General features: G+C 38.0%; 1 protein-coding gene across 1 annotated transcript in view; it reads left to right on the top strand.

The window, feature by feature from the left end:
* BTAF1 (B-TFIID TATA-box binding protein associated factor 1) overlaps nucleotides 1-25,416 on the top strand; it is a 116,347-nt gene that overhangs the window by 18,696 nt on the left and 72,235 nt on the right. Inside the window, exons 3-6 of the mRNA XM_045810056.2 lie at nucleotides 5,831-5,945; nucleotides 8,216-8,362; nucleotides 20,889-21,052; nucleotides 23,951-24,087. Of these exons, the coding sequence (XP_045666012.1) occupies nucleotides 5,831-5,945; nucleotides 8,216-8,362; nucleotides 20,889-21,052; nucleotides 23,951-24,087 (563 nt within the window). The remainder of the gene's footprint in view (nucleotides 1-5,830; nucleotides 5,946-8,215; nucleotides 8,363-20,888; nucleotides 21,053-23,950; nucleotides 24,088-25,416) is intronic.

Genomic DNA, 25,416 nt, shown 5'->3' with positions numbered 1-25,416 from the left:
AAGGCAGAAATGAGAGTGAATCTGGCAGGAATTAAAAATGCTATGAATCAAATGCAGTCTAAACTGAATGCTCTGACGGCCAGGGTAAATGAGGCAGAAGAATGCGTTACTGAATTGGAAGATGGGATGGTAGAAGAGAAAGTTAAAACGGAAACTTGGCTCGAAAAAATCCAATCTCAAGAATGTAGATTACAGGAGATTACTGACTCAATGAAACGTTCCAGTGTCAGAATCATCGGCATCCCCGAGGGGGTGGAGAAAGAGAGAGGTCTAGAAGAGATATTTGAACAAATTGTAGCTGAGAACTTCCCTAATCTGGCAAAGGAAACAAGCATTCGTGTCCAAGAGGCAGAGAGGACCCCTCCCAAGATCAATGAGAACAGGCCTATACCACGTCACGTCATAGTGCAATTCGCAAATATTAGATCCAAGGATACAGTATTGAAAGCGGCCACGGGGAAAAAAATCCTATGTACAGAGGGAAAAATATCAGAATAACGTCAGACCTATCTACAGAGACCTGGCAAGTCAGGAAAAGTTGGCAAGGCATATTCAGAGCACTAAGTGAGAAGAACATGCAGCCAAGGATCCTTTATTCAGCAAGGCTGTCATTCAGAATTGATGGAGAGATAAGGACCTTCCAAGATCGGCAGAAACTGAAGGAATTCATAACCACTAAACCAGCCCTACGTGAGATATTAAGGGGGGTTCTATAAAAGTAAAAAGACCCCAAGAGTGATACAGAACAGAAGTTTACAATCTATAGAAGCAAAGACTTCACAGGCAACATGACATCATTAAAATCATATCTCTCAATAATTACTCTCAATGTGAATGGCCTAAATGCTCCCATAAAGTGCCACAGGGTTGCAGATTGGATAAAAAGACATGACCCATCCATTTGCTGTCTACAAGAGACTCATTTTGAACCTAAAGATACATCCAGACTGAAAGTGAAGGGATGGAAAACCACTTTTTATGTCAGTGGACTTCAAAAGAAAGCTGGGGTAGCAATTCTCATATCAGACAGGTTAGATTTTAAACTGAAGACTAGTTAGAGTTACAGAAGGACACTATATTATTCTTAAAGGATGTATCCAACAAGTGGATATGACAATTATAAATATCTATGCCCCCAACAGGGGAGCAGCTAGATACACAAGCCAACTCTTAACCAGAATAAAGAGACATATGTTAATAATAATACGTTATAGTATTATTATTACAGATAATAATACGTTAATAGTAGGGAACCTCAACACTCCGCTCTCAGCAATAGACAGATCACCTAAGCAGAAAATCAACAAAGAAACAAGAGCTTTGAATGACATAATGGACCAGATGGACCTCATAGATATATACAGAGCACTCTACCCCAGAACAACAGAATACTCATTCTTTTCAAATGCATATGAAACTTTCTCCAGAATAGACCATATACTGGGTCACAAAACAGGTCTCAACTGATACCAAAAGACTGAGATTATTCCCTGCATATTCTCAGACCACAATGCTTTGAAACTGGAACTCAATCACAAGGAAAAATTTGGAAGAAACTCAAACACTTGGAAACTAAGAACCATCCTGCTCAAGAATGATTGGGTAAACCAGCTAATTAAGGAGATCAAACAATTTTTGGAGACCAACGAAAATGAAAACACATTGGTCCAAAACCTATGGGATGCTGCAAAGGCAGTCAGTCCTAAGGGGAGAATACAGAGCTATCCAAGCCTCAGTCAAAAGAATAGAAAAATCTAAAATGCACCTTTTATATTCTCGCCTTAAGAAGCTGGAGCTGGAACAGAAGAACAGGCCTAACCCACGTACGAGAGGGCAGATGATCAAGATTAGAGCAGAGATCAATGAATTAGAAACCAGGAGCACAGTAGAGCAGATCAACAGAACTAGAAGCTGGTTTTTTGAAAGAATAAATAAGATCGATAAGCCACTGGCCAGACATATTCAAAAGATTAGAGAAAGGACCCAAATTAATAAAATTATGAATGAAAGGGGAGAGATCACGACCAACACCAAGGAAATAGGAAGGATCATTAGAAACTTTTATCAACGGCTTTATGCCAATAAATTAAACAACCTGGAAGAAATGGATGCCTTCATGGAAACCTATAAACTACCAAGACTGAAACAGGAATAAATTGATTATTTAAACAGACCGATTAATTATGAAGAGATTGAAGCAGTGATCAGAAACCTCCCCAAAAACAAGAGTCCAGGACCTGACGGAGTCCCCGGGGAATTCTACCAAGCATTCAAAGAAGAAATAATACCTATTCTCCTGAAGCTGTTTCAAAAAATAGAAAGAGAAGGCAAACTACCAAACTCATTCTATGAGGCCAGTATTACCTTGATCCCCAAACCAGGCAAAGACCCCATAAAAAAGAATTACAGACCGATATCCCTGATGAATATGGACGCCAAAATTCTCAACAAGATCCTAGCTAATAGGATCCAACAGTACATTAAAAGGATTATCCGTCATGACCAAGTGGGATTCATCTCTGGGATGCAAGGGTGGTTCAACATTCGCAAATCAATCAGTGTTATAGAACACATTAATAAGATGAGAGACAAGAACCATATGATCCTCTCAATTGATGCAGAAAAAGCATTTGAAAAAATACAGCATCCTTTCCTTGTTAAAACCCTTCAGAGTGTAGGGATAGAGGGTACGTTCCTCAATTTCATAAAAACAATCTATGAAAAGCCTACAACAAATATCATTCTCAATGGGGAAAAGCTGGAAGCCTTTCCCTTAAGATCAGGAACACGACAAGGATGCCCACTCTCGCCATTATTATTCAACATAGTACTAGAAGTCCTTGCAACAGCAATCAGACAACAAAAAGGTATAAAAGGTATCCAAATCGGCAAAGAAGAAGTCAAACTGTCTCTCTTTGCGGATGACATAATTCTCTATATGGAAAACCCAAAAGACTCCACCCCCAAATTACTAGAAGTTATAGAACAATTCAGTAATGTGGCGGGATACAAAAATCAATGCTCAGAAATCAGTTGCATTTCTATACACGAACACTGAGACTGAAGAAAGAGAAATTAGGGAACCGATTCCATTTACAATTGCACCAAAAATCATACGTTATCTCGGAATTAACTTAACCAGAGAGGTAAAGGATCTATACTCTAGAAACTACAGAACACTGATGAAAGACATTGAAGAAGACAAAAAAAGATGGAAAAGCATTCCATGCTCATGGATCGGAGGAATAAACATAGTTAAAATGTCTGTGCTACCCAGAGCAATCTATACTTTCAGTGCCATCCCGATCAAAATACCAGTGACATTTTTCAAAGAACTGGAACAAACAGCCCTTAAATTTGTGTGGAACCAGAAAAAGCCCTGAATTGCCAAGGAATTGTTGAAAGGAAAAACAAAGCTGGGGGCATCACGTTGCCGGATTTCAAGCTATACTACAAAGCTGTGATCACCAAGACAGCATGGTACTGGCACAAAAACAGACACATAGACCAATGGAACAGAATACAGACTCAATTAATCTTTGACAAAGCAGGAAAAAACATCCAGTGGAAAAAACACAGTCTTTTCAATAAATGGTGCTGGAAAAATTGGACAGCTATATACAAAAGAATGAAACTTGACCACTCTCTCACACCATACACAAAGATAAACTCCAAATGGATGAAAGACCTCTATGTGAGACAGGAATCCATCAAAGTCATAGAGGAGAACATAGGCTGCAACCTCTTTGACATCGGTCACAGCAACTTTTTTCATGACACATCTCCAAAGGCAAGAGAAAAAAGAAAAGAATGAACTTTTGGCACTTCATCAAGATAAAAAGCTTCTGCACAGCCAAGGAAACAGTAAAAAAAACTAAGAGGCAGCCCACGGAATGGGAGAATATATTTGCAAATGATGCTACAGATAAAAGACTGGTATCCAAGATCTACAAAGAACTTCTCAAACTCAATACGCGAGAAACAAATAAACAAATCATAAAATGGGCAGAAGATATGAACAGACACTTTTCCAGTGATGACATACAAATGGCTAACAGACACATGAAGAAATGTTCAACATCATTAGCCATCAGGGAAATTCAAATCAAAACCACATTGAAATACCACCTTATGCCAGTTAGAATGGCAAAAATTGACAACCTAGGAAAGAACAAATGTTGGAGAGGATGTGGAGAAAGGGGATCCCTCTTACACTGTTGGTGGGAATGCAAGTTGGTATAGCCACTTTGGAAAACAGTGTGGAGGTCCCTTAAAAATTTAAAAATAGAGCTACCCTATGACCCAGCAATTGCATTACTGGGTATTTACCCCAAAGATACAGACATAGTGAAGAGAAGGGCCATATGCACCCCAATGTTCATAGCAGCATTGTCCACAATAGCTAAATCGCGGAAGGAGCCAAGATGCCCATCAACAGATGAATGGATAAAGAAGATATGGTCCATATATACAGTGGAATATTACTCAGCCATCATAAAGAATGATTACCCAACATCTGCAGCAACATGGACGGGACTGGAGGAGATAATGCTAAGTGAAATTTGTCAAGCAGAGAAAGACAATTATCATATGGTTTCACTCATTTATGAAATATAAGAAATAGCAGGAAGATCGGTAGGAGAAGGAAGGGAAGAATGAAGGGGGGGGTAAACAGAACGGGGAATGAACCATGAGAGACTGTGGACTCTGGGAAACAAACTGAGGGCTTCAGAGTGAAGGGGGGTAGGGGACTGGGATAGGCCGGTGATGGGTATGAAGGAGGGCACATATTGCATGGTGTACTGGGTGTTATATGCAAACAGTGAATTGTGGAACACTACATCAAAAACTAAGGATGTACTGTATGGTGACTAACATTTTCTGAGTAAAAAAACAAAAAAATCAGTTGACCATAGACAGTTTTATTTCTAGACTCTCAATTCTAATCCATTGATTTATGTATCCTTTTGCCAGTACCACAGTGTCTTGATTACTGTTCACGTGTAGTAAGTTTTGAAATCAAGAAGTGTGAGTGTACCAACTTTGTTATTCGTTTTCAAGATTGTTTTGGTGATTCTGGGTCCCTTGCATTTCTATATAAATTTTAGGATCAACTTGCCCATTTCTGCAAAACAAGTCAGTTGGGATTTTGATAGGAATTTTGTTGAATCAGTAGATCAATTGAGGGAGTATTACTCTCTTAATAGTATTAAATCTTTAGATCCACAAACATGAGGTGAGGTGTCTTTCTGTTTATTTAGATCTTATTTTAGTTCTTTCAGTGGTATTTTTGAATTTTTCTTTAGTTTTCAGTATATGAGTCTTGTACTTTAAGTTTACATTTAAGTATTTTATACTTTTTGGTGCTAGTATAAATGGGATTTTAAAAATTTTATTTTCAAATTGTTTATTGAAAGTATTTAGCAAAACAGTTGATTTTTGTCTGTTGATCTTACATCTTCCAATCCTGCTGAACTCATTTGGTCTTTCTGCTAATTTTTACAACTTAACCCGTTGTATTAAGTAATAGGACTAAATGAATATACATTCTGCTTTTTACTATATTAAAAGGTAGGTTATTTTTTAAATGTACTTAATTATTTTTTAACTAAAAGTTTCCTGTTTTTTAAGGCATGGTGATATTTCCTGTGAATGATAGAATCTTGTAAATGATATTAATAATTCCAAGGTGTTTTATATAAATTTTTATATAAAGTCTGATGGCTGCTAAATTATAAATTAATAACAAGTAAATTTATATTTCTCTGTTCTGGTTACTTTGAACAAATAATATTTTTGGTATAATTATTTTATCTTATAATTTTTTAAGGTATTGATATATTTGAGGAGTACAAATTGGGATACCCGGATTGCAGCAGGACAAGCTGTTGAAGCTATAGTGAAAAATGTACCTGAGTGGAATCCAATACCAAGAACCAAACAAGGTGCTGTTGAGTGATAAAAGTAGTTTGCAGTAAAAATCTACCTATAGAATTAACTATACATTTTATATTTTAATAATTTTGATTTTAATTTAAAGACTTAATTTTCAGGTGCAGCTTTGTCAGGGCAAGTGACAATGAATAAAGTGATTTTCACCATTTTTTTTTTTTAAGATTTTGAGAGACAGAGCGCACAAGGGGTGGGGAGGGGCAGAGGGAGAGGGAGAAGCAGACTCCCTGCTGAGCATGGAGCCTGATGTGGGGCTCAATCCCAGGAACCTGAGATCATGATCCAAGCTGAAGGTAGACAGCCGACTGAGCCACCCAGGCTCCTCTTCAGTGATGCTTTTAAAAAACTACTAGATAAACTATGTTTTCATATATATTTTTTTAAATTATTAACTGTACAGTATGCTTGATTTAAAGACATTGCTTCCCTCAAGAATTTACATCCTAAGAAAAAGAAACTAAATCAATGCAGCATAAATATTTGAAGCAGTGTTTTTTCTTGTTGCTGTGAGAATAGTGTAATTATTTTCTAAATTTAAGCACAATTATGTATGGATATTTGGAGGGGGGAATCTTTAGTTTCTAATGTGTCCTTTAGATGTCTTGTAGTGGAAATTATTTTTCTGATTGCCTGCAACAATATTTAAAAATGAACATTTGCTTCAAAAAATTTGTTAAGATATACATTTTAGTTAAGTGGAAAAAAATTTTTTTTTATCTCATTTATTTGTCAGAGAGAGAAAGAGAGAGGAAGGGAGGGAGCACAAGTAAGGGGAGCATTAGGCAGAGGGAAAAGCAGGCTCCCCTCTGAGCAGGGAGCCTGACATGGGGCTCAATCCAAAGCCCTGGGATCATGACCTGAGTGGAAGGCAGACGCTTAACCAACTGAGCCACCCAGGCATCCCTTAAGTGAAAATTTGATGTGATTCAACCTGATTTCATTTTCAAGTCACTTTGATAACATCACTATTATCATACATTTTAGCTTGTCTAAAATTTTTGCTTTACTTATCTGGCACCTTTTATGTTGAGGAACTATTAATTTGTCCTCTCTCATCAAGTGAAATATATAACCAGAAGGAGTTGTAACTTGTTTTAGAAAGGAGCTTTTTCTTTTTTAGCTTATTTTCCCTGCTTATTTTGGTATATACAGACATATTAAAACTCAGATTCTTTTTACGAAACGGTTACACCAGCACTAAAATTTATGGTAAGATTGCTTGTCATCACTGGAAAACTTAAAATATAATTATACTTTCGTTTAATAAATGAATTATGTGCAAGTACTAGCTAAACAAACTATTAAGTCAATGAACGATTATAATATATTTAAAAATTTATAATGGCATAACCTTTTTTGGGGAGGAATATAAAACATTTTACGTTACTTTTAGGCCTCAGATGGATATATAATTTTAGCAGTTTACCAGGAGATTATAATTTGCACATATTATGAGGAGTCCTATTGAATGAATATTTGCTTTGTGTCATAAATATTCCTTAGAGGGATGAATTATGCTTGTTAGCTTATATATGAATATATTCTCTGAATATGTTTGTTTTCCAGATTAGCACTATGGTGAACTCAGGCTGTTACCTGGGTTACCTGAGTTGCTTTGTGTCATAGATATTCCATAGATACAGGGATGAATGGTGCTTATTAGCTTATATATGAATATATTCCTCTGAATATGTTTGTTTTCCATATTAGCACTATGATGAACTCAGGCTGTTACCTTGGTAGTATTTTCAAACAGTTAAACAGTAACTGGAGACAATATAGTTGTTTTCGCAAAAAAAGATTCTATTTATTTGTCAGAGAGAGAGAGAGAGAGTGTGTGCCTATAAGCAGGTGGAGCAGCGGGCAGAGGGAGAAGCAGGCTCCCCATTGAGCAAGGAGCCCAATGTGGGACTCGATTCTAGGACCCTGGAACTGACGCACCGAGGCGTCCTGATACATACGATATTTAACATACATATTTCAATATGGGATGCATTTCTTCATATAATAATGTGCTTTTGCAGTGAAAAGCAGCTATAAGTACACTTACTGATATTCTGATAGTTTGTACAAGGGGAGTCACCAACTAAATAGTTTATTCATAAGTAAGACTTGATCATAAATAAATCCACAATAGCTTTTTTTACTTCCTCTGCCTTTTACTTTTCTAAAAATGTTACACAACCACCCCAAGTAATGCTGTTCTCTTTCATTCTACACTTTGGCTTTATGATCGAATTAAATATTTTTCAACCTCATTTAGAATCTACTTCAGAAAGTGCTATGGAAGATTCACCTACTACAGATCGATTGAATTTTGACAGATTTGATATATGTAGATTGTTACAGCATGGGGCATCACTTTTGGGATCTGCTGGTGCAGAATTTGAAGTACAAGATGAAAAATCAGGTATGTAGTAGTCCTGTAGAAGAAAGTCTGAAATGTTTGTGTTCAGACTAATTTATCACTTGGTATGCTACATATCAGTCATGCAGAATCTTAATAGATGTTACAAAATGTAAATTGACTGAAGTTGCAGTTGGGGAAGGGGAGGCTTTGTGGGTGGAGAAGATAACTGAAAGTATTTGGTCTGAAACTATACCATATGAATATTTTCCTCCTTTTAAGTGAATATGTACCATGTCTATACTTGTTAATAGATACATATTAGTATTTCAGCAGGTATTTTATTATGTAATAGAGAAATTATAAAGTATACCCCAAGAGCCTTGGTTGAATAGATTTTAAAAGCCAGGATTAGTACAGTTTGTGATCCTGTTTTCATAATTCTGGACATTTGAGAGGCTTTATGACAGTTTTCTTTTTATCATATGTTTTAAAAATTTAAATAATTGGATATCGTGCTGAAACACTAAAGCAAACACTAAAAATGAAAAATTAAATCTTGGATAGGAAATCGTCCCATTGTCTTTAAACTTACAGAATCCATCTGGATATAAAATCTTTTGGCCATTCAAGATTGATGCCTTGAGTGGAAAAAACCTTGATGTTTTTAATGGATTTCTGTAAGTAAGTTGCTCTTTGACTAAAACCAAAACAGAACAGTTTTTGTTGCTAATAAAATTAATCATTACTCAAAGCATATCTATCTAGTTAAGTTAATGAAATGATCACTTTTTCATTTTAAAGTCAAATACCCATTTACTCTTGCTTAATATGGTTTCTGTTGAAAGATCTCTGGTTAACCTCAGAACAACATAGGTCGTTGAAATGTGCAGGTCTACTTATATGCAAATTTTTTCGATAAACACAGTATGGTATTGTAAATGTGTTTTCCTTACGATTTTCTTAATGTTTTCTCTAGCTTAGTTTATTGTAAGAATATTGTATACAGTACATGTACAAATACATGTTAATCGACTGTTTATGTTATTGGTAAAGCTTTTGATCAACAGGAGGCTACTGGTAAAGTTTTGAGGGGGGGTCAAAGTTATACACAGATTTTCAACTGCTTGGGGGGGTTGATGTCCCTAATTCCCATGTTTTACAAGGATCAATTGTAGTTTAATTATTTTTGGAGAGAATTAAGAGGAGAATTTGGTTAAGTTCTAGAAAAACATAGTTTTTCTAATAAGGGGGGTAGAAGTCATTTAAAAAACTTTCTGATTTGAAAAAGTTCTCTCTAAACAGTAAGTTTACTAATTTTACTATTGTACTCTTGTCAGAGATCATTAGACCTTACCCAGGAGTAAAAGTCAGTGTCACCAACCATTGTCACTTAAAAAAATATGTGTATTTTTGGGTCTTAGCCTCAAGATTCAGATTTAATAGATCTGTGGAGAGTTCTAGGACATTGTATTTATTTTGTTTTTATTTTAATTTTTTCTTTTTCTTTTTTAAAAGATTTTATTTATTTATTTGACAGAGATAGAGACAGCTAGCAAGAGAGGGAACACAAGCGGGGGAGTGGGAGAGGAAGAAGCAGGCTCATAGCGGAAGAGCCTGATGTGGGGCTCGATCCCATAATGCTGGAATCATGCCCTGAGCTGAAGGCAGACGCTTAACCGCTGTGCCACCCAGGCGCCCCTTTATTTTAATTTTTTCATTTTTTATTTAAATTCAATTTAGTTAACATATAGTGTATTATTAGTTTCAGGGGTAGAATTTAGTGATTCATCAGTTACATATAACACCCAGTGCTCATTATATCAAGTGCACTCCTTAATGCCCATCACCCAGTTAACCCATCCCCCCACCCATCTCCCTTCCAGCAACCCTCAGTTTGTTTCCTATAGTTAAGAGTCTCTTGTGATTTGCCTCCCTCCCTGTTTTTATCTTATTTTTCCTTTCCTTCCCCTGTGTTCATCTGTTTTGTTTCTTAAATTCCACATACGAGTGAAATCATATGGTATTTGTCTTTCTCTGACTGACTTATATCACTTAGCATAATACCGTCTAGTTCCATCCATGTCATTGCAAATGGCAAGATTTCATTCTCTTTGATGGCTGAGTAGTATTGCATTGCAGACGTAGCACATCTTTATCCATCCATCTGTTGATGGATATCTGGGCTCTTTCCATATTATTTTATTATTAACATATAATGTATTATTTGTTTTGGGGGTACAGGTCTGTGATTCATCAGTCTTAAATAATACACAGTACTCACCACAACACATACCCTCCCCTAATATCCATCACCCAGCCACCCCATCCCCCCACCCCCCTCCCCTCCAGCAACCCTCAGTTTGTTTCCTGAGATTAAGAGTCTCTTATGGTTTGTCTGCCTCTCTGGTTTCGTCTTGTTTGATTTTTTCCCTCTCTTCCCCTATGATCCTCTGCCTTGCTTCTTAAATTCCACCAAGCAGTGAGATCCTATGATAATTATCTTTCTCTGATTGACTTATTTTGCTTAGTATAATGCCCTCTAGTTCCATCACGTTGTTGCAAATGGCAAGATTTCAATTTTTGATGGCTGCATAATATTCCATTATATATATGCATAATATTCCATTATATATACACACACGCACACCACATCTTCTTTATCCATTCATCTGTTGATGGACATCTGGGCTCTTTCCATAGTTTGGCTATTGTGGACATAGCTGCTATAAACTGTGGGGTGCAGGTGCCCCTTTGGATCACTACATTTGTATCTTTGGGGTAAATACCCAGTATAGTGCAGTTGCTGGGTCGTAGGGTAGCTCTATTTTCAACTTTTTGAGGAACCTTCATACTGTTTTCCAGACTGGCTGCACCAGCTTTCATTCCCACCAACAGTGTAGGAGGGTTCCCCTTTCTCTGCATCTTGACCAACATCTCTTGTTTCCTGACTTGTTAATTTTAGGCATTCTGACTGCTGTGAGGTAGTATCTCGTTATGGTTTTGATTTGTATTTCCCTGATGCTAAGTGATGTGGAGCATATTTTCTTATGTCTGTTGGCCGTTTGTATGTGTTTGGAGAAATGTCTATTCATGTCTTCTGCCCATTTCTTGACTGGATTTTTTGGTTTTTTTTGGGTGTTGGCGTATGGTAAGTTCTTTATAGATCTTGGATACTAGACCTTTACCTGACATGTCATTCGTGAATGTCTTCTCCCGTTCTGTAGGTTGCATTTTAGTTTTGTTGACTGTTTCCTTTGCTGTGCAGAACCTTTTTATCCTGACGAAGTCCCAGTAGTGCATTTTTACTTTTGCTTTTGGAGATGTCTAGCAAGAAGTGGCTGCAGCTGAGGTTGAAGAGATTGCTGCCTGTGTTCTCCTCTAGGATTTTGATGAATTCCTGTCTCACATGGAGGTCTTTCATCCATTTTGCGTCTGTTTTTGTGTATGGTGTAAGGAAATGGTCCATTTTCATTCTTCTGCTGTGGCTTTCCAGTTTTCCCCAGCACCATTTGTTGAAGAGACTGTCTTTTTTCCATTGGGTATCTTTCTTGCTTTGTCGAACATTAGTTGACCATAGAGTTGAGAGTCCATTTCTGGGTTCTCTGTTCTGTTCCATTGAGCTATGTGTCTGTTTCTGTGCCAGTACCATACTGTCTTGATGATTATAACATTGTAATACAGCTTGAAGTCTAGGACTTTGTATTTAAAATAAAAAATAATCTTTGGGTGACTGATGTATAACCAGGATTGGGAACCCCAATTTTGTTTTTTTTTTTTTTTTATCTATTCGTGAAATTTTTACTAATTGCTTAAAGACATTCTGTGTATCTACTCATCAAAAAGAGACAATAACTGGTTCTAAATATCTTAGTATCTCAAAGCCCATCCTTTCTGTTTACTTATATGTCACTCATCTTCTTCACTCTGATGGGGCAAATGACAAATTTGTCTAGCGGCCCCTTCTTCATTGACATGGGGAAAGAAGTTGGCCGTCCAAAGTGAGAGTTGCTAGTCTTGTATCCCTCCCTTTGTATTTCTTTTTTTTTTTTTTTGTATTTGTCCCATCTGTTTATTGTTTCTTTTTTTTTTTTTTAAATGATTTTTTATTATATTATGTTAGTCACCATACAGTACATCCCCGGTTTCTGATGTAAGGCTCGATGATTCATTAGTTGTGTATAACACCCAGTGCACCATGCAATACGTGCCCTCCTTACTACCCATCACCGGTCTATCCCATTCCCCCACCCCCCTCCCCTCTGAAGTCCTCAGTTTGTTTCTCATAGTCCATAGTCTCTCATGTTTCATTCCCCCTTCTGATTATCCCCCCTTTCTTTATCCCTTTCTTCCCCTACCGATCATCCTAGTTCTTATGTTCCATAGATGAGAGAAATCATATGATAGTTGTCTTTCTCTGCTTGACTTATTTCATTTAGCATTATCTACTCCAGTGCTGTCCATGTTGTAGCAAATGTTGAGAACTCGTTCTTTCTGATAGCTGAGTAATATTCCATTGTATATATGGACCACAACTTCTTAATCCAGTCATCTGTTGAAGGGCATCTCGGCTCCTTCCACAATTTAGCTATTGTGGACATTGCTGCTATGAACATTGGGGTGCATATGGCCCTTCTCTTCACTACGTCTGTATCTTTGGGGTAAATACCCAGTAGTGCAATGGCTGGATCATAGGGTAGGTCAATTTTTAACTTTTTAAGGGACCTCCACACTGTTTTCCAGAGTGGCTGTACCAACTTGCATTCCCACCAACAATGTAGGAGGGATCCCCTTTCTCCACATCCTCTCCAACAATTGTTGTTTCTTGCCTTGTCTATTTTTGCCATTCTAACTGGCGTAAGGTGGTATCTCAGTGTGGTTTTGATTTGAATTTCCTTGATGGCTAATGATTTTGAACATTTTTTCATGTGTCTGTTAGCCATTTGTATGTCTTCATTGGAAAAGTGTCTGTTCATATCTTCTGCCCATTTTTTGATTTGTTTATTTGTTTCTCGTGTATTGAGTTTGAGAAGTTCTTTGTAGATCTTGGATACCAGTCCTTTATCTGTAGTGTCATTTGCAAATATATTCTCCCATTCCGTGGGCTGCCTCTTAGTTTTTCTGACTGTTTCCTTGGATGTGCAGAAACTTTTAATCTTGATGAAGTCCCATAAATTCATTTTATCTTTTGTTTCTCTTGCCTTTGGGGATGTGTCATGAAAAAGGTTGCTTTGGCCGATGTCGTAGAGGTTGTTGCCTATGTTCTCCTCTAGAATTTTGATGGATTCCTGTCTCACATCGAGGTCTTTCATCCATTTGGAGTTTATTTTTGTGTATGGTGTGAGATAGTGGTCAAGTTTCATTCTCTTGCATGTAGCTGTCCAATTTTCCCAGCACCATTTATTGAAGAGACTGTCTTTTTCCCACCGGATGTTCTTTCCTGCTTTATCAAATATTAGTTGCCCAAAGAGCCGAGGGTCCATTTCTGGGCTCTCTATTCTGTTCCATTGGTCTATGTGTCTGTTTTTGTGCCAGTACCATGCTGTCTTTGTGATCACAGCTTTGTAGTACAGCTCGAAATCTGGCATTGTGATGCCCCCAGCTTTGTTTTTCCTTTTCAACAGTTCCTTGGAGATTCGGGGCCTTTTCTGTTTCCATACAAATTTAAGGACTGTTTGTTCCAGTTCTTTGAAAAATGTCCTCGGTATTTTGATCGGGATAGCATTGAAAGTGTAGATTGCTCTGGGTAGCATGGACATTTTAACTATGTTAATTCTTCCGATCCATGAGCATGGAATATCTTTCCATCTTTTTATGTCTTCCTCAATGTCTTTTAAGAGTGATTTATAGTTTCTAGAATATAGGTCCTTTACGTCTCTGGTTAAGTTAATTCCAAGGTAACGTATGGTTTTTGGTGCTATTGTAAATGGGATGGATTCCCTAATTTCTCTTTCTTCGGTCTCGTTATTCGTGTATAGAAATGCAACTGATTTCTGAGCATTTATTTTGTATCCTGCCACGTTACTGAATTGCTCTATAACTTCTAATAGTTTGGGAGTGGCTTCTTTTGGGTTTTCCATATAGAGTATCATGTCATCTGCAAAGAGAGACATTTTGACTTCTTCTTTGCCAATTTGAATACCTTTGATCCCTTTTTGTCGTCTGATTGCTGTTGCAAGGACTTCTAGTACTATGTTGAATAATAGTGGCGAGAGTGGGCATCCTTGTCGAGTTCCTGATCTTAAGGGAAAGGCTTCCAGCTTTTCCCCATTGAGAATAATATTTGCAGTAGGCTTTTCATAGATGGCTTTTATGAGATTGAGAAATGTACCTTCTATTCCTACAGTCTGAAGGGTTTTAATCAGGAAAGGATGCTGTATTTTGTCAAATGCTTTTTCGGCATCAATTGAGAGGATCATATGGTTCCTGAGTCTTTTCTTGTTGATATGATGTATCACGCTGATTGATTTGCGAATATTGAACCACGCTTGCATCCCAGGTATGAATCCCACTTGATCGTGATGGATAATCCTTTTAATGTACTGTTGGATTCTATTAGCAAGTATCTTGTTGAGGATTTTGGCGTCCATATTCATTAGGGAAATCGGTCTGTAATTCTCCTTTTTGATGGGGTCTTTGCCCGGTTTGGGGATCAAGGTAATATTGGCCTCATAGAATGAGTTTGGTAGCTTTCCTTCTGTTTCTATTTTTTGAAATAGCTTTAGGAGAATAGGTATTATTTCTTCTTTGAATGTTTGGTAGAATTCCCCAGGAAAACCGTCTGGGCCTGGAGTTTTGTTATTTGGAAGGTTGTTTATCACTGACTCAATTTCTTCATAATTAATTGGCCTGTTTAAGGAATCAATTTCTTCCGGTTTCAATCTTGGTAGTTTATAGGTTTCCAGGAAGGATTCCATCTCTTCCAGATTGCTTAGTTTATTGGCATATAGCTGTTGATAAAAATTTCTAATAATCCTTCCAATTTCAATGGTGCTCGTCGTGACCTCTCCTTTTTCGTTCATAATTTTAATAATCTGGGTCCTTTCTCTTTTCTTTTGGATAAGTCTTGCCAGGGGTCTGTCAATTTTATTGATTCTCTCAAAGAACCAGCTTCTAGTCCTGTTGATCTGCTCTACTGTACTTCTGGTTTCTGCTTGATTGATTTCAGCTCTAATTTTGGTCAACTGCTTCCTCGTGCGTGGATTAGGCCTGTCCCTCTGTTGCTGTTCCAGCTTCTTGAGGTGAGAATATAAAAACTGCATTTTAGATTTTTCTATTCTTTTGAGTGAGGCTTGGTTGGCTATGTATTTCCCCCTTAGGACTGCCTTTGCAGTATCCCATAGGTTTTGGACTGTTGTATTTTCATTCTCATTGGTCTCCATAAATTGTTTAATTTGATTTTTGATTTCCTGGTTTATCGAGTCATTCCTGAGCAGTATGGTTCTTAGTCTCCAAGTGTTTGAGTTTCTTCCAAATTTTTCCTTGTGGTTGAGTTCCAATTTCAGAGCGTTGTGGTCTGAGAATATGCAGGGGATAATTTCAATCTTTTGGTATCGGTTGAGACCTGTTTTGTGTCCCAGAACATGGTCTATTCTTGAGAATGTTCCATGGGCATTAGAATAGAATGAGTATTCTTTGGTTCTGGGGTGTAGTGTTCTATATATATCTATGAGGTCCAACTCGTCGAGTATGGCATTCAAAGCCTTTGATTCTTTGCTTAGTTTTTGCCAGGGTGTTCTGTCTATTTCTGATAGTGGAGTGTTGAGGTCCCCTACTATTAATGTATTTTTATTTATATGTCTCTTTATTCTGGTTAAGAGTTGGCTTGTGTATCTTGCTACTCCCCTGTTGGGGGCATATATATTTATAATTGTCATATCCACTTGTTGAATACTTCCCTTAAGAATAATATAGTGCCCTTCTGCATCTCTAACTATAGTCTGTAGTTTAAAATCCAATTTATCTGATATGAGAATTGCTACCCCAGCTTTCTTTTGAGGTCCATTTGCGTGAAAGATGGTACTCCATCCCCTTACTCTCAGTCTGAATGCATCTTTGGGTTTGAAATGAGTCTCTTGTAGACAGCAAATGGATGGGTCATTTCTTTTTATCCAATCTGCAACCCTGTGGCGTTTTATGGGATGGTTCAAACCATTTACATTAAGACTGATTACTGAGAGATATGATTTTAATGTTGCCATGTTGCCAGTAAAGTCTTTGTTTGTATTGGCTGTGACTTTCTGTTCTGTATCACTCTTGGGGCCTTTTTACTTTTATAGAACCCCCCGTAATATCTCCTGTAGGGTTGGTTTCGTGGTTACGAAATTGGTTAGTGACTGGCGATTCTGAAATGTCTTTATTTCTCCATCAATTCTGAATGACAGCCTTGCTGGATAAAGGATCCTTGGCTGCATGTTTTTCTCTGAAAGAGCTTTAAATATGCTCCCCCAACCCTTTCTCTCATTCCAGGTCTGTGTAGACAGGTCTGACGTAATTCTGATGCTTTTGCCTTGGTACGTGAGAAATTTCTTTGCCCTGGCCGCTTTCAATACTGTATCCTTGCATCTAATATTTGCGAAATGCACTATGACGTGACGTGGCGTAGGTTTGTCATGGTTGAGCTTGGGAGGGGTCCTCTCTGCCTCTTGGACACGAATGTTTGTTTCCCTTGCTAGATTAGGGAAGTTTTCAGCTACAATTTGTTCAAATATCTCTTCTAGACCTCTGTTTTTCTCCACCCCCTCGGGGATGCCGATGATTCTAACATTGGATCGTTTCATTGAGTCAGTAATCTCCCGTAACCTACATTCGTGGGCGTGGATTTTTTTAAGACCATCTTCTATTTTCATTTTTTCCTCTATTAACCCATCCTCCAATTCACTAACCCGTTCCTCTGCTTCTGCGACCCTGGCCGTCAGAGCCTCTAGTTTTGCCTGCATTTGGCTCATAGAATTTTTAATTTCTGTCAGATTCGCTCTCATTTCTGTCCTTAGGGATTCTATATTCTCAGTAACCTTTTCGTTAATAGTTTTTTCAATTCTACTCATCATTTTGACCATCGTTACTCTGAATTCCATTTCTGATAATTTGGTTACATCCATATCCATTATTTCTGTGGCAGAGGCCACAGACTCACTGTCTTTTCTTTGCTGGGGGGGGGCTTCTCCTTCTTGTCATTCTGATGAAGAGAGGTTGCGGGGTTTCCAGAGCCCAAATTATTGACTGGGTCCCAGGCCGTGCCCCTTGTTTTATAGGGATCTTAGGGATGTGGGCTTCTTCTTTAAAGATTTTATTTATTTATTTATGTGGCAGCCAACCAGCGAGAGAGGGAACAGAAGCAGGGGAGTGGGAGAGGAAGAAGCAGGCTCCCAGCGGAGGAGCCCGATGAGGGACTCCTTTCCGGAACGCCGGGATCACGCCCTAAGCCGAAGGCAGGCGCTCAATGACTGCGCCACCCAGGCGCCCGGGTTGTGGGCTTCTTGATTTTTCAGCCTGCCTTCTGTGTTCTGGGGGAGGGGCCTGCCGCGCCGATACTCAGGCAGCCATGTTTGGGTAGAGTCTCGGCGTCCCCTGCGAGGGGGGATGGGGATGGGCACTCCCTGAGCCGGTATTTCCAGGCTTTTGTTCTCTGGCGGCTTTCCCTGGCGGTTTGCTGTGCCTCTTCTGAGAGTCAGAGCAGCAGCGGCCAAATTTCAGCCTCTGTCACAGAACAGAGGGATTGCGGCCCGTTCTCTACTAATGTTCTGGCCACTTTAACTCTGTTACTGTTGGTGCTGCTCAACCCTGCAGCGTCCCGGGATGTGCGCCCCACACCCGGCGTCCCAGCCCTCACTTCCAGGGCCGGCGCGTCTCTGTCCTTTGTGTTTCTAATGCCGCCAGCCGCCCCGCGCGCGCTCCCGGATCTCCCGGTGTCAGTCTGGATCCAGTGAGCGCACCGGGATTCCGGGGTTCCGCGAGATGCCTGGTGGCGCGCGCACCCAGCTCACGGTCTCAGTCTGCTGTTTTGCGAGTGCCGACCACGAGCCCGCCCGCTCTCCCGTGCAAGTGGCTACCGCTTCCCGGTGCCCAAACGCGGCGGCTCCCTCCCCCTTCCGTTTATCTTCCGATATCTGTGCACAGTTTCATGGCTCCCCGCTTGTACCTCAATACTCAGCGCTGGAGATGTTCATTTGTAGAGATCCAGATGCGTCTTCCTGCGTCTCAGGCTGGTTCCGTGGTTGTTTAGGCTGGTCTGGTACCTATCCAGCTCGACTCGGAGGACCGGCTGAAAACGGTGTCTCCTACTCCTCCGCCATCTTAACTCCTCGGGAACCCCAATTTTGAGCAACTCATATTTTAATGCTCTTAAGTCTCAGTACGCTGATTAGTGCTCATTTAAAATTCTCTAATTAGATTTTCTTTACATATCTGTCTATCTGTGTGTGTTTCCTCATAATGAGGGACACATACATGATTAGTATAGGTGCTAGTCTGATTTTCCTTTGCAGTTGTATAGGTTATTTTCCCCTATAGGACTTTCCCTGGAATGAGAGGACTGATTTTGGGTTCTGTGTATGTGTCATGGAGTTGTGATCTGGCAGTTTTCAGTTTTGGATGCCTAGTGTTTTTCCCTCCAGGTAGAGCAGTCTTAATTTTTTTTTAAAATAGCTTTATTGAGATATAATTCACATACCATACAATTCACCCTTTTTTAAAGTGTACAGTTCATTGGTGTTTAATACATTCACAGATATATGCAGTCAATTTTAGAGTATTTTCCTTATCTCAATAAGAAACCCTATATCCTTTAGCTGTGAACCTCCTATGCCCTACTTCTTCTGTTCCCTTCCAGGCCCTAAGCATCTTTCTGTCTCTGCCTATTCTGGACAGTTCCCACATCTAATATGTGATCTTTTGTGGTTGGCTTCTTAGTGGTGTGTTTCCAAGGTTTATCCACCCTGTAATATATATCAATACTTCTTTTGTTTCCCTAAATAGTTTTTATTACTGGATGTATCAGTTTTTTTAATTGTGGTAGAGTGTATATAACATAAAATTTACATTTTAACTATTTTTTAAGTGTACAGTTTGGTAATATTAAGTACATTTACATTGTTGTGAGCCAATCTGCAGGACTCTTTTCATGTTGCAAAACTGAAACTTTATCCACAAAGGATATATTTCAAGCCTGAAAGTGTAGGTAGTAGTACCAAACCATATATATACTGTTTTTTCCTGTACATACAGAGCCATGATAAAGTTTATAAGCTAGGGACAGTAAGAAATTGACAATAATAATGAATAATAAAATAGAACTATTTTAACAATATACTTTAATAAAAATTATGTAAATCTCTCTCGAAATATCTTATTGTAATGTACTGACCCTTCTTGTGATGTGAGATAATAAAATGCTAGGTGATGAGATGAAGTAAGGTGAATGACATAGGCATTGTGATGTTGCGTTAGGCTACTGTTGACCTTCTGACAATATGTCGAAAGCAGAATCATCTGCCTCTGGACTACTGTTGACTGTGGGTAACTGAGACCATATCACGTGAAACCATGGATGAATGGGGATTACTGTACCCATTAAACAATTCCCATTCCTCCCTCCCTCTAGCCCCTGGCAACCACCATTCTACTTTCTGTCTTTTTGAATTTGACTACTACTCTAGGTACTTGTTATAACAGTATTTGTCATAACAGTATTTGTCCTTTTGTGATTGGCTTGTTTCACTTATTGTAATCTCCTCAGCGTTCATCTATGGCATAGTATGTGTCAGAATTTCCTTCTTTTTTTAAGGCTGAATAATATTCCAATGTGTGTTTATACCACATTTTGTTTATTCATCCATCAGTAGATACTTGGGTTGCTTCTGGTTTTTGGTTATTGTAAATAATGCTGCTATGAACATGGGTATACAAATATCTGTTTGAATTTTTGCCTTTAATTCTTTGGTTATATACCCAGAAGAGGAAATACTGGATCACATTGTATTTCTATTTTTAATTTTTTTAGGAACTGCCATACTGTTTTCCATAGTGGGTATACCATTTTACATTCACACCAGCAGTGCACAAGGTTTCCGGTTTCTCCACATCCTTGCTGTGTTGGGGGGCCCGTAGGTGGTGTATTAAATTAAGAACATGCAGATTATGACCTGCTGAATGAGAATGCATAAACTACCCATGGAGTTGACATGTAGGTCCTCAGCTTCGAGTTCCCATTTTGGGGAAGTGAAAACCCTAGGTTGTTTTGATTGAAGGCATGATTTCAGTTCACTCACACAAAGGAAATAAAGTCACACTGGGCGTGGAGCCTACTTAAAAAATAAATAAATAAAATTGGTTTATTTCCATAGGAATGGATCTCATTTTACATATATGTGATCATTAACAGTAGGGCAATGGGGGAATCTCAATGAAAAGTCCTAGAGTGTTTTGTTAGGTAGAACACTATTTTTTAATCATAGTTATGACTCACAGAGATTGTGAGTATGGTTTTATTGTAATTTTAATAGCTAAAATTTTTAATCAAGTTTGGTCTTCATTTATTAGAAAACTTCTTACCTGATTTGGAGGAAATGTATTTCTTTTCTGTTTAAAGGTGAAGTGGATCCTAAGGAGAGGATAGCACGCCAACGGAAACTATTACAGAAGAAACTTGGTCTTAATATGGGAGAAGCCATTGGAATGAGTACTGAAGAACTCTTCAATGATGAAGATTTGGATTATACCCCGACTTCAGCAGCCCTTGTAAACAAACAACCTGTAGGTAAAATCTTTGGTTGTTTGATTGCAAGTAATAATACGAAGGTTTTGCCTCATTTTACCATGTAATTGCAATTTAAAAAATGCTGTTCTTAATTCTGCTCATTGCCGCTTGTGCCACCATAATTAGTGTCTTCTTAAATGGATTTCTAACAACAGATTCTTAAGAGACCGTAGTTCAACCTATGTTGTAGATTCTGAATTGACTGTTGGATAAAAGCTGTGGGAGACCTTTTAGGAGTCACTGCTGTTGAGGGATCTTAGTTGCTTTTTCCTTCTGTTCTTTAGTGAGAAAAAAATAGTAAATGCTTGAGAGAGTGGAAGATAGTAAGGGCTAGCTAGTATGATGCTCCTAAAAATCTTTAGAGCTATGACTTACTCTTTTATTTGAGAAGATAACCGACATGATAACAAGAACACTTTCAAACAGTACAAAAAGGTATACAATATGAAGTAAAAGAAGTTTTCAATAATTGATGGACGCCTATGTCCCCATACCCCACAGGCAACCCTTTATAAATTACTTGTACATATATACACGAGTATTTGTGTCCTTTTAAGCCATATTTACCTTTTCCCATTTCATATAGCTGAATATATCAGTATATACAGATTGATTATATATTTTTTTGATAGCTTCATGCTCTTTTGTTGTATTGGCTGTATTTCTCCGTTTTCTCTACCAATTCCTGTTGGATGCCTATGTGCTGCTACTGCCTTTTTTTTTTTTTTTTTTAATGTCCCAACTATTTAAGCTCCAGTAAAAACTGTGGCTCTCTGCTCAGAAAAATTCACATGCAGGTGAAATATTACCATTCAAGGGATTTAGTATTCTTTCCTCTTGTCCCGGCGGTATCTTTTACGGCTTCCTGGTCCTTGTTAAGAATTCCTGCTTTGTAGTCTTGAAACACTTATGTTCTCTTTCTTTTGGCCTTTTCCTTTGCCTTTATACTAGTTGTTCTCTAAAGTATCAGAATTTGCAAACTATTATTTAGGGTTAAGGGAGTATGTGTTAATGAAAAACTTTTGCAGACAAGAAAATAATTGGCAAATTCCAGAGGAAAAAAGGAAGAGTATAAAGAGGCAGGAGATATAATGACATCAGGAAGGAACAGAAAGAAATGGGGTACGAAGGGAAGCATAAGGTGTAAATAAAAAGTAAAGAAGAAAATAGAATAAAGGAAGATAAAAATGTAGTAATGTGATCACAGTGTGGTAATTGTGTATGATATAAGAAAAAAGATGGGCCAGGTATATTAGAGAAAATGGGCTATAGACAGAATAGTTGTACATGGGATGTGCAACAGCCAGTTTGAGGTTTGCAGGATCCAAGTTGGGTTGGCCTTATATGTCATGGACCTGTGGTAGGAGTTGCTTAATGTTACTTATTGTCTTAGGTTCATCACTGCATGTATTTATGCCAGTCCATATGAGTGACCCTGATTGGTTGTCAAAGTGTGAATATCAGTTGAATCTTAAATCACTTGAGAGCAGAAAGGATTTTTAGGCTTGAGTTCAAAGCATTTCTACCTCACAGCCTTTATGATGTCATGAATGGAAAAGACAGCAAAAATAGTAGACAGGGCCCCGGGTGACGCAGTCAGTTGAGTGTCTGATTCTTGGTTTCTGCTCAAGTCATGATCTCAGGATCGTGAGATTGAGCCTGAAATTGGGCTCCGAGCTCAGCAAGCAGTCTGCAGAGTTTCTCTCTCCCTCTCCTGCTCCTTCCTGTGCACATGCATGCACGCACACACGTTCTGTCTCTTAAGTAAATATGTAAATCTTTTAAAAAACCCCAAAAAACATAAAAGCAAAAAACAGTAGACAGTGATTGCTTAAGAGGGGAGGAGCAATATGGGCTAAGTTAACTATAGAATGCTGGATCACTTATGGCTGTAATTTTTAGTATTTTCAGCAGATGATTATTAGTTTCTTTTTTTTTTTTAAAAGATTTTATTTATTTATTTGACAGAGATAGAGACAGCCAGCGAGAGAGGGAACACAAGCAGGGGGAGTGGGAGAGGAAGAAGCAGGCTCATAGCGAAGGAGCCTGATGTGGGACTCGATCCCATAACGCCGGGATCACGCCCTGAGCCGAAGGCAGACACTTAACCGCTGTGCCACCCAGGCGCCCCGATTATTAGTTTCTTTTATTGATGTTCTCTATTATAACTTTTGGGTGGTATTATGGTTATTTATTATTTTTGTTTTGTTTTTATTTTAAATCCGGTATAGTTAACATACAGTGTTACATTAGTTTTGGGTGTACAGTATATTGATTCAGCAGTTCTGTACGTTACTCAGAGCTCATCAAGATCAAGATAAGTGTACTTTTAATCTCCTTCACCTATTTTACCCATACTTCCATCCCCCTCCCCTTTGGTAACCATCAGTTTGTTCTCTATGATTAAGAGTCTGTTTTTTGGTTTGTCTCTTTTTTTTTTTCTTTGTTCGTTTGTTTGTTCTTTAAATTCCACATATGAGTGAAATCATACAGTATTTGTCTTTCTCTGACTTATTTTGCTTAGCATTAACCTCTCTAGATCCGTCCATGTTATTGCAAATGGAAAGATTTCATTTTATATTCAACTGTATCTATATACTGCATCTCCTTTATTACTGTGGTTATTTTGTGGGTTATGATCATATATTTGTGCCACATCTGTGACAATAAAAGTTAAAACACAAGCATCTTTCGGGAATTGGAAGAATAGGGAAAAAGGAAGAAGAGAGTGAAATTATGGTAGAGCCATACAACAGAATAGCATGATACTGTCAAAATGTGGTCAATATGGATATAGTGAAATTTATATATAGACATAATCCTCTTCTGAGGCTAAGACTATGGGTATTTATTTTAACTTCAGAAGTTAAAACAGTATTCTTTTATTCTTTTAGACTCTCCAGGCAGCTGAATTGATTGACTCAGAATTTCGAGCAGGAATGAGCAATAGACAAAAGAACAAAGCTAAAAGAATGGCCAAGTTATTTGCAAAACAGAGATCCAGGGATGCAGTGGAAACTAATGAGAAGAGGTAGTAATCTTTTTTTGCTTATTCATTTAAAATAATGCTGCTTTGTAGCTTAAATCTGTGTCTGCTTGATTTTTAAAAATATTTGCTGACATTGTCTTTGGCTGTGGAATATCATTTGGATTGTCTTGCTCAATTGTCAGAGATTATTTACTATTACTAGGGACCAGGACGGCTTCCCGGAATAATTTACATATGCAGATTTTTTCCGTACTAGTTTCGACCTTTGGATGGAGGCTGAAGATCTTCCAAGGGAAGTGCATTCTAGGTAGAGAGAACAAGTGTAAATGCCTTAATCATAGACTATTCAAGAAACAGAAAGGCAATGTGTCTAGGATGAGTAGACAGAAGTGAGGGTAGACAGTGAGGTCAGAGAGATGATCTAAGGGCCACAAGTTAAGAATGAGTATAGAATTGTCCCAGTGTTACGTCTTCTGCCTTCCAGCCTGGGGTCTAGTAGGTAATAATGCAGGTTTGTTTACCTAATCTTGTTGTAAGAAAAACTCTGGACAAAATCACTGTCCTCATTTTCTTAATGAAATAATAAAAGTGGTATTTTGTGTATGGTTTGAAACAGCATTTCTTAGAGTTATTCAAAACAACCTTCTTCAGAAACACTTTGAGGGATGTATTAAAATACAGATTTTCATGCCACACTTTGCTGTGTTGAATTAGGATCTTTAGTGGTGGTCTAGAAGTATTTGAGTAAAGGATAAATTAAACGCATGAGAACTTAAAAGTTTTTTTTGCGGGCGACAGAACCTTTTGTTTTTTTTCCATTCATATAAAGCTAAAAAAGTAAGTGTCCACGGCATTTATTTAAAGACTAGGCACAAAGGTGGAATAAATAATGAACATCTACTTGGTATAAATTTTTACTTGTTAGGTTGTTTTTTTGGTGGGTTTTTTTATTATGAAAATTTCTATTAGGCTTTCTTAAACTACAGGGTTTTTTAAGCGAACAACTTACTAGGATGATATGTAGTAATCTAATCAGTTTCTTTTGGCTTTAGTCATATAAGCATGTTTACCCAAATATTTGAATATTGAAATAATCAACCGTATTTTTCACAGTTTATGATTCATTCATTCCACAAATATTTGCTGACTACCTTCTAAGTGCTAGGTACTGTTTTAGGCCCTCAGGATGCAGTGGAATAAAAAAAAAGATAAGAATTCTGCCTTCATGGAGCTTATATTCTAGAGGGAAAAATAAGTGAGGAAGAGGGGCACCTGGCTGAGTCAGTCAGTAGAGCATGCAACTCTCCATCTCAGCGTTGTAAGTTCAAGTCCCACGGTAGGTGTAGAGATTACTTAAAAATAGAATCTTTC

This window comes from Ursus americanus, chromosome 6, assembly GCF_024610735.1.
Source record: "Ursus americanus isolate L20-20 chromosome 6, mUrsAme1.1.p, whole genome shotgun sequence".
NCBI lineage: Eukaryota > Metazoa > Chordata > Mammalia > Carnivora > Ursidae > Ursus > Ursus americanus.
The sequence above is the reverse complement of the archived record's forward strand: the minus strand, read 5'-3'. Positions and strand labels throughout refer to the sequence as shown.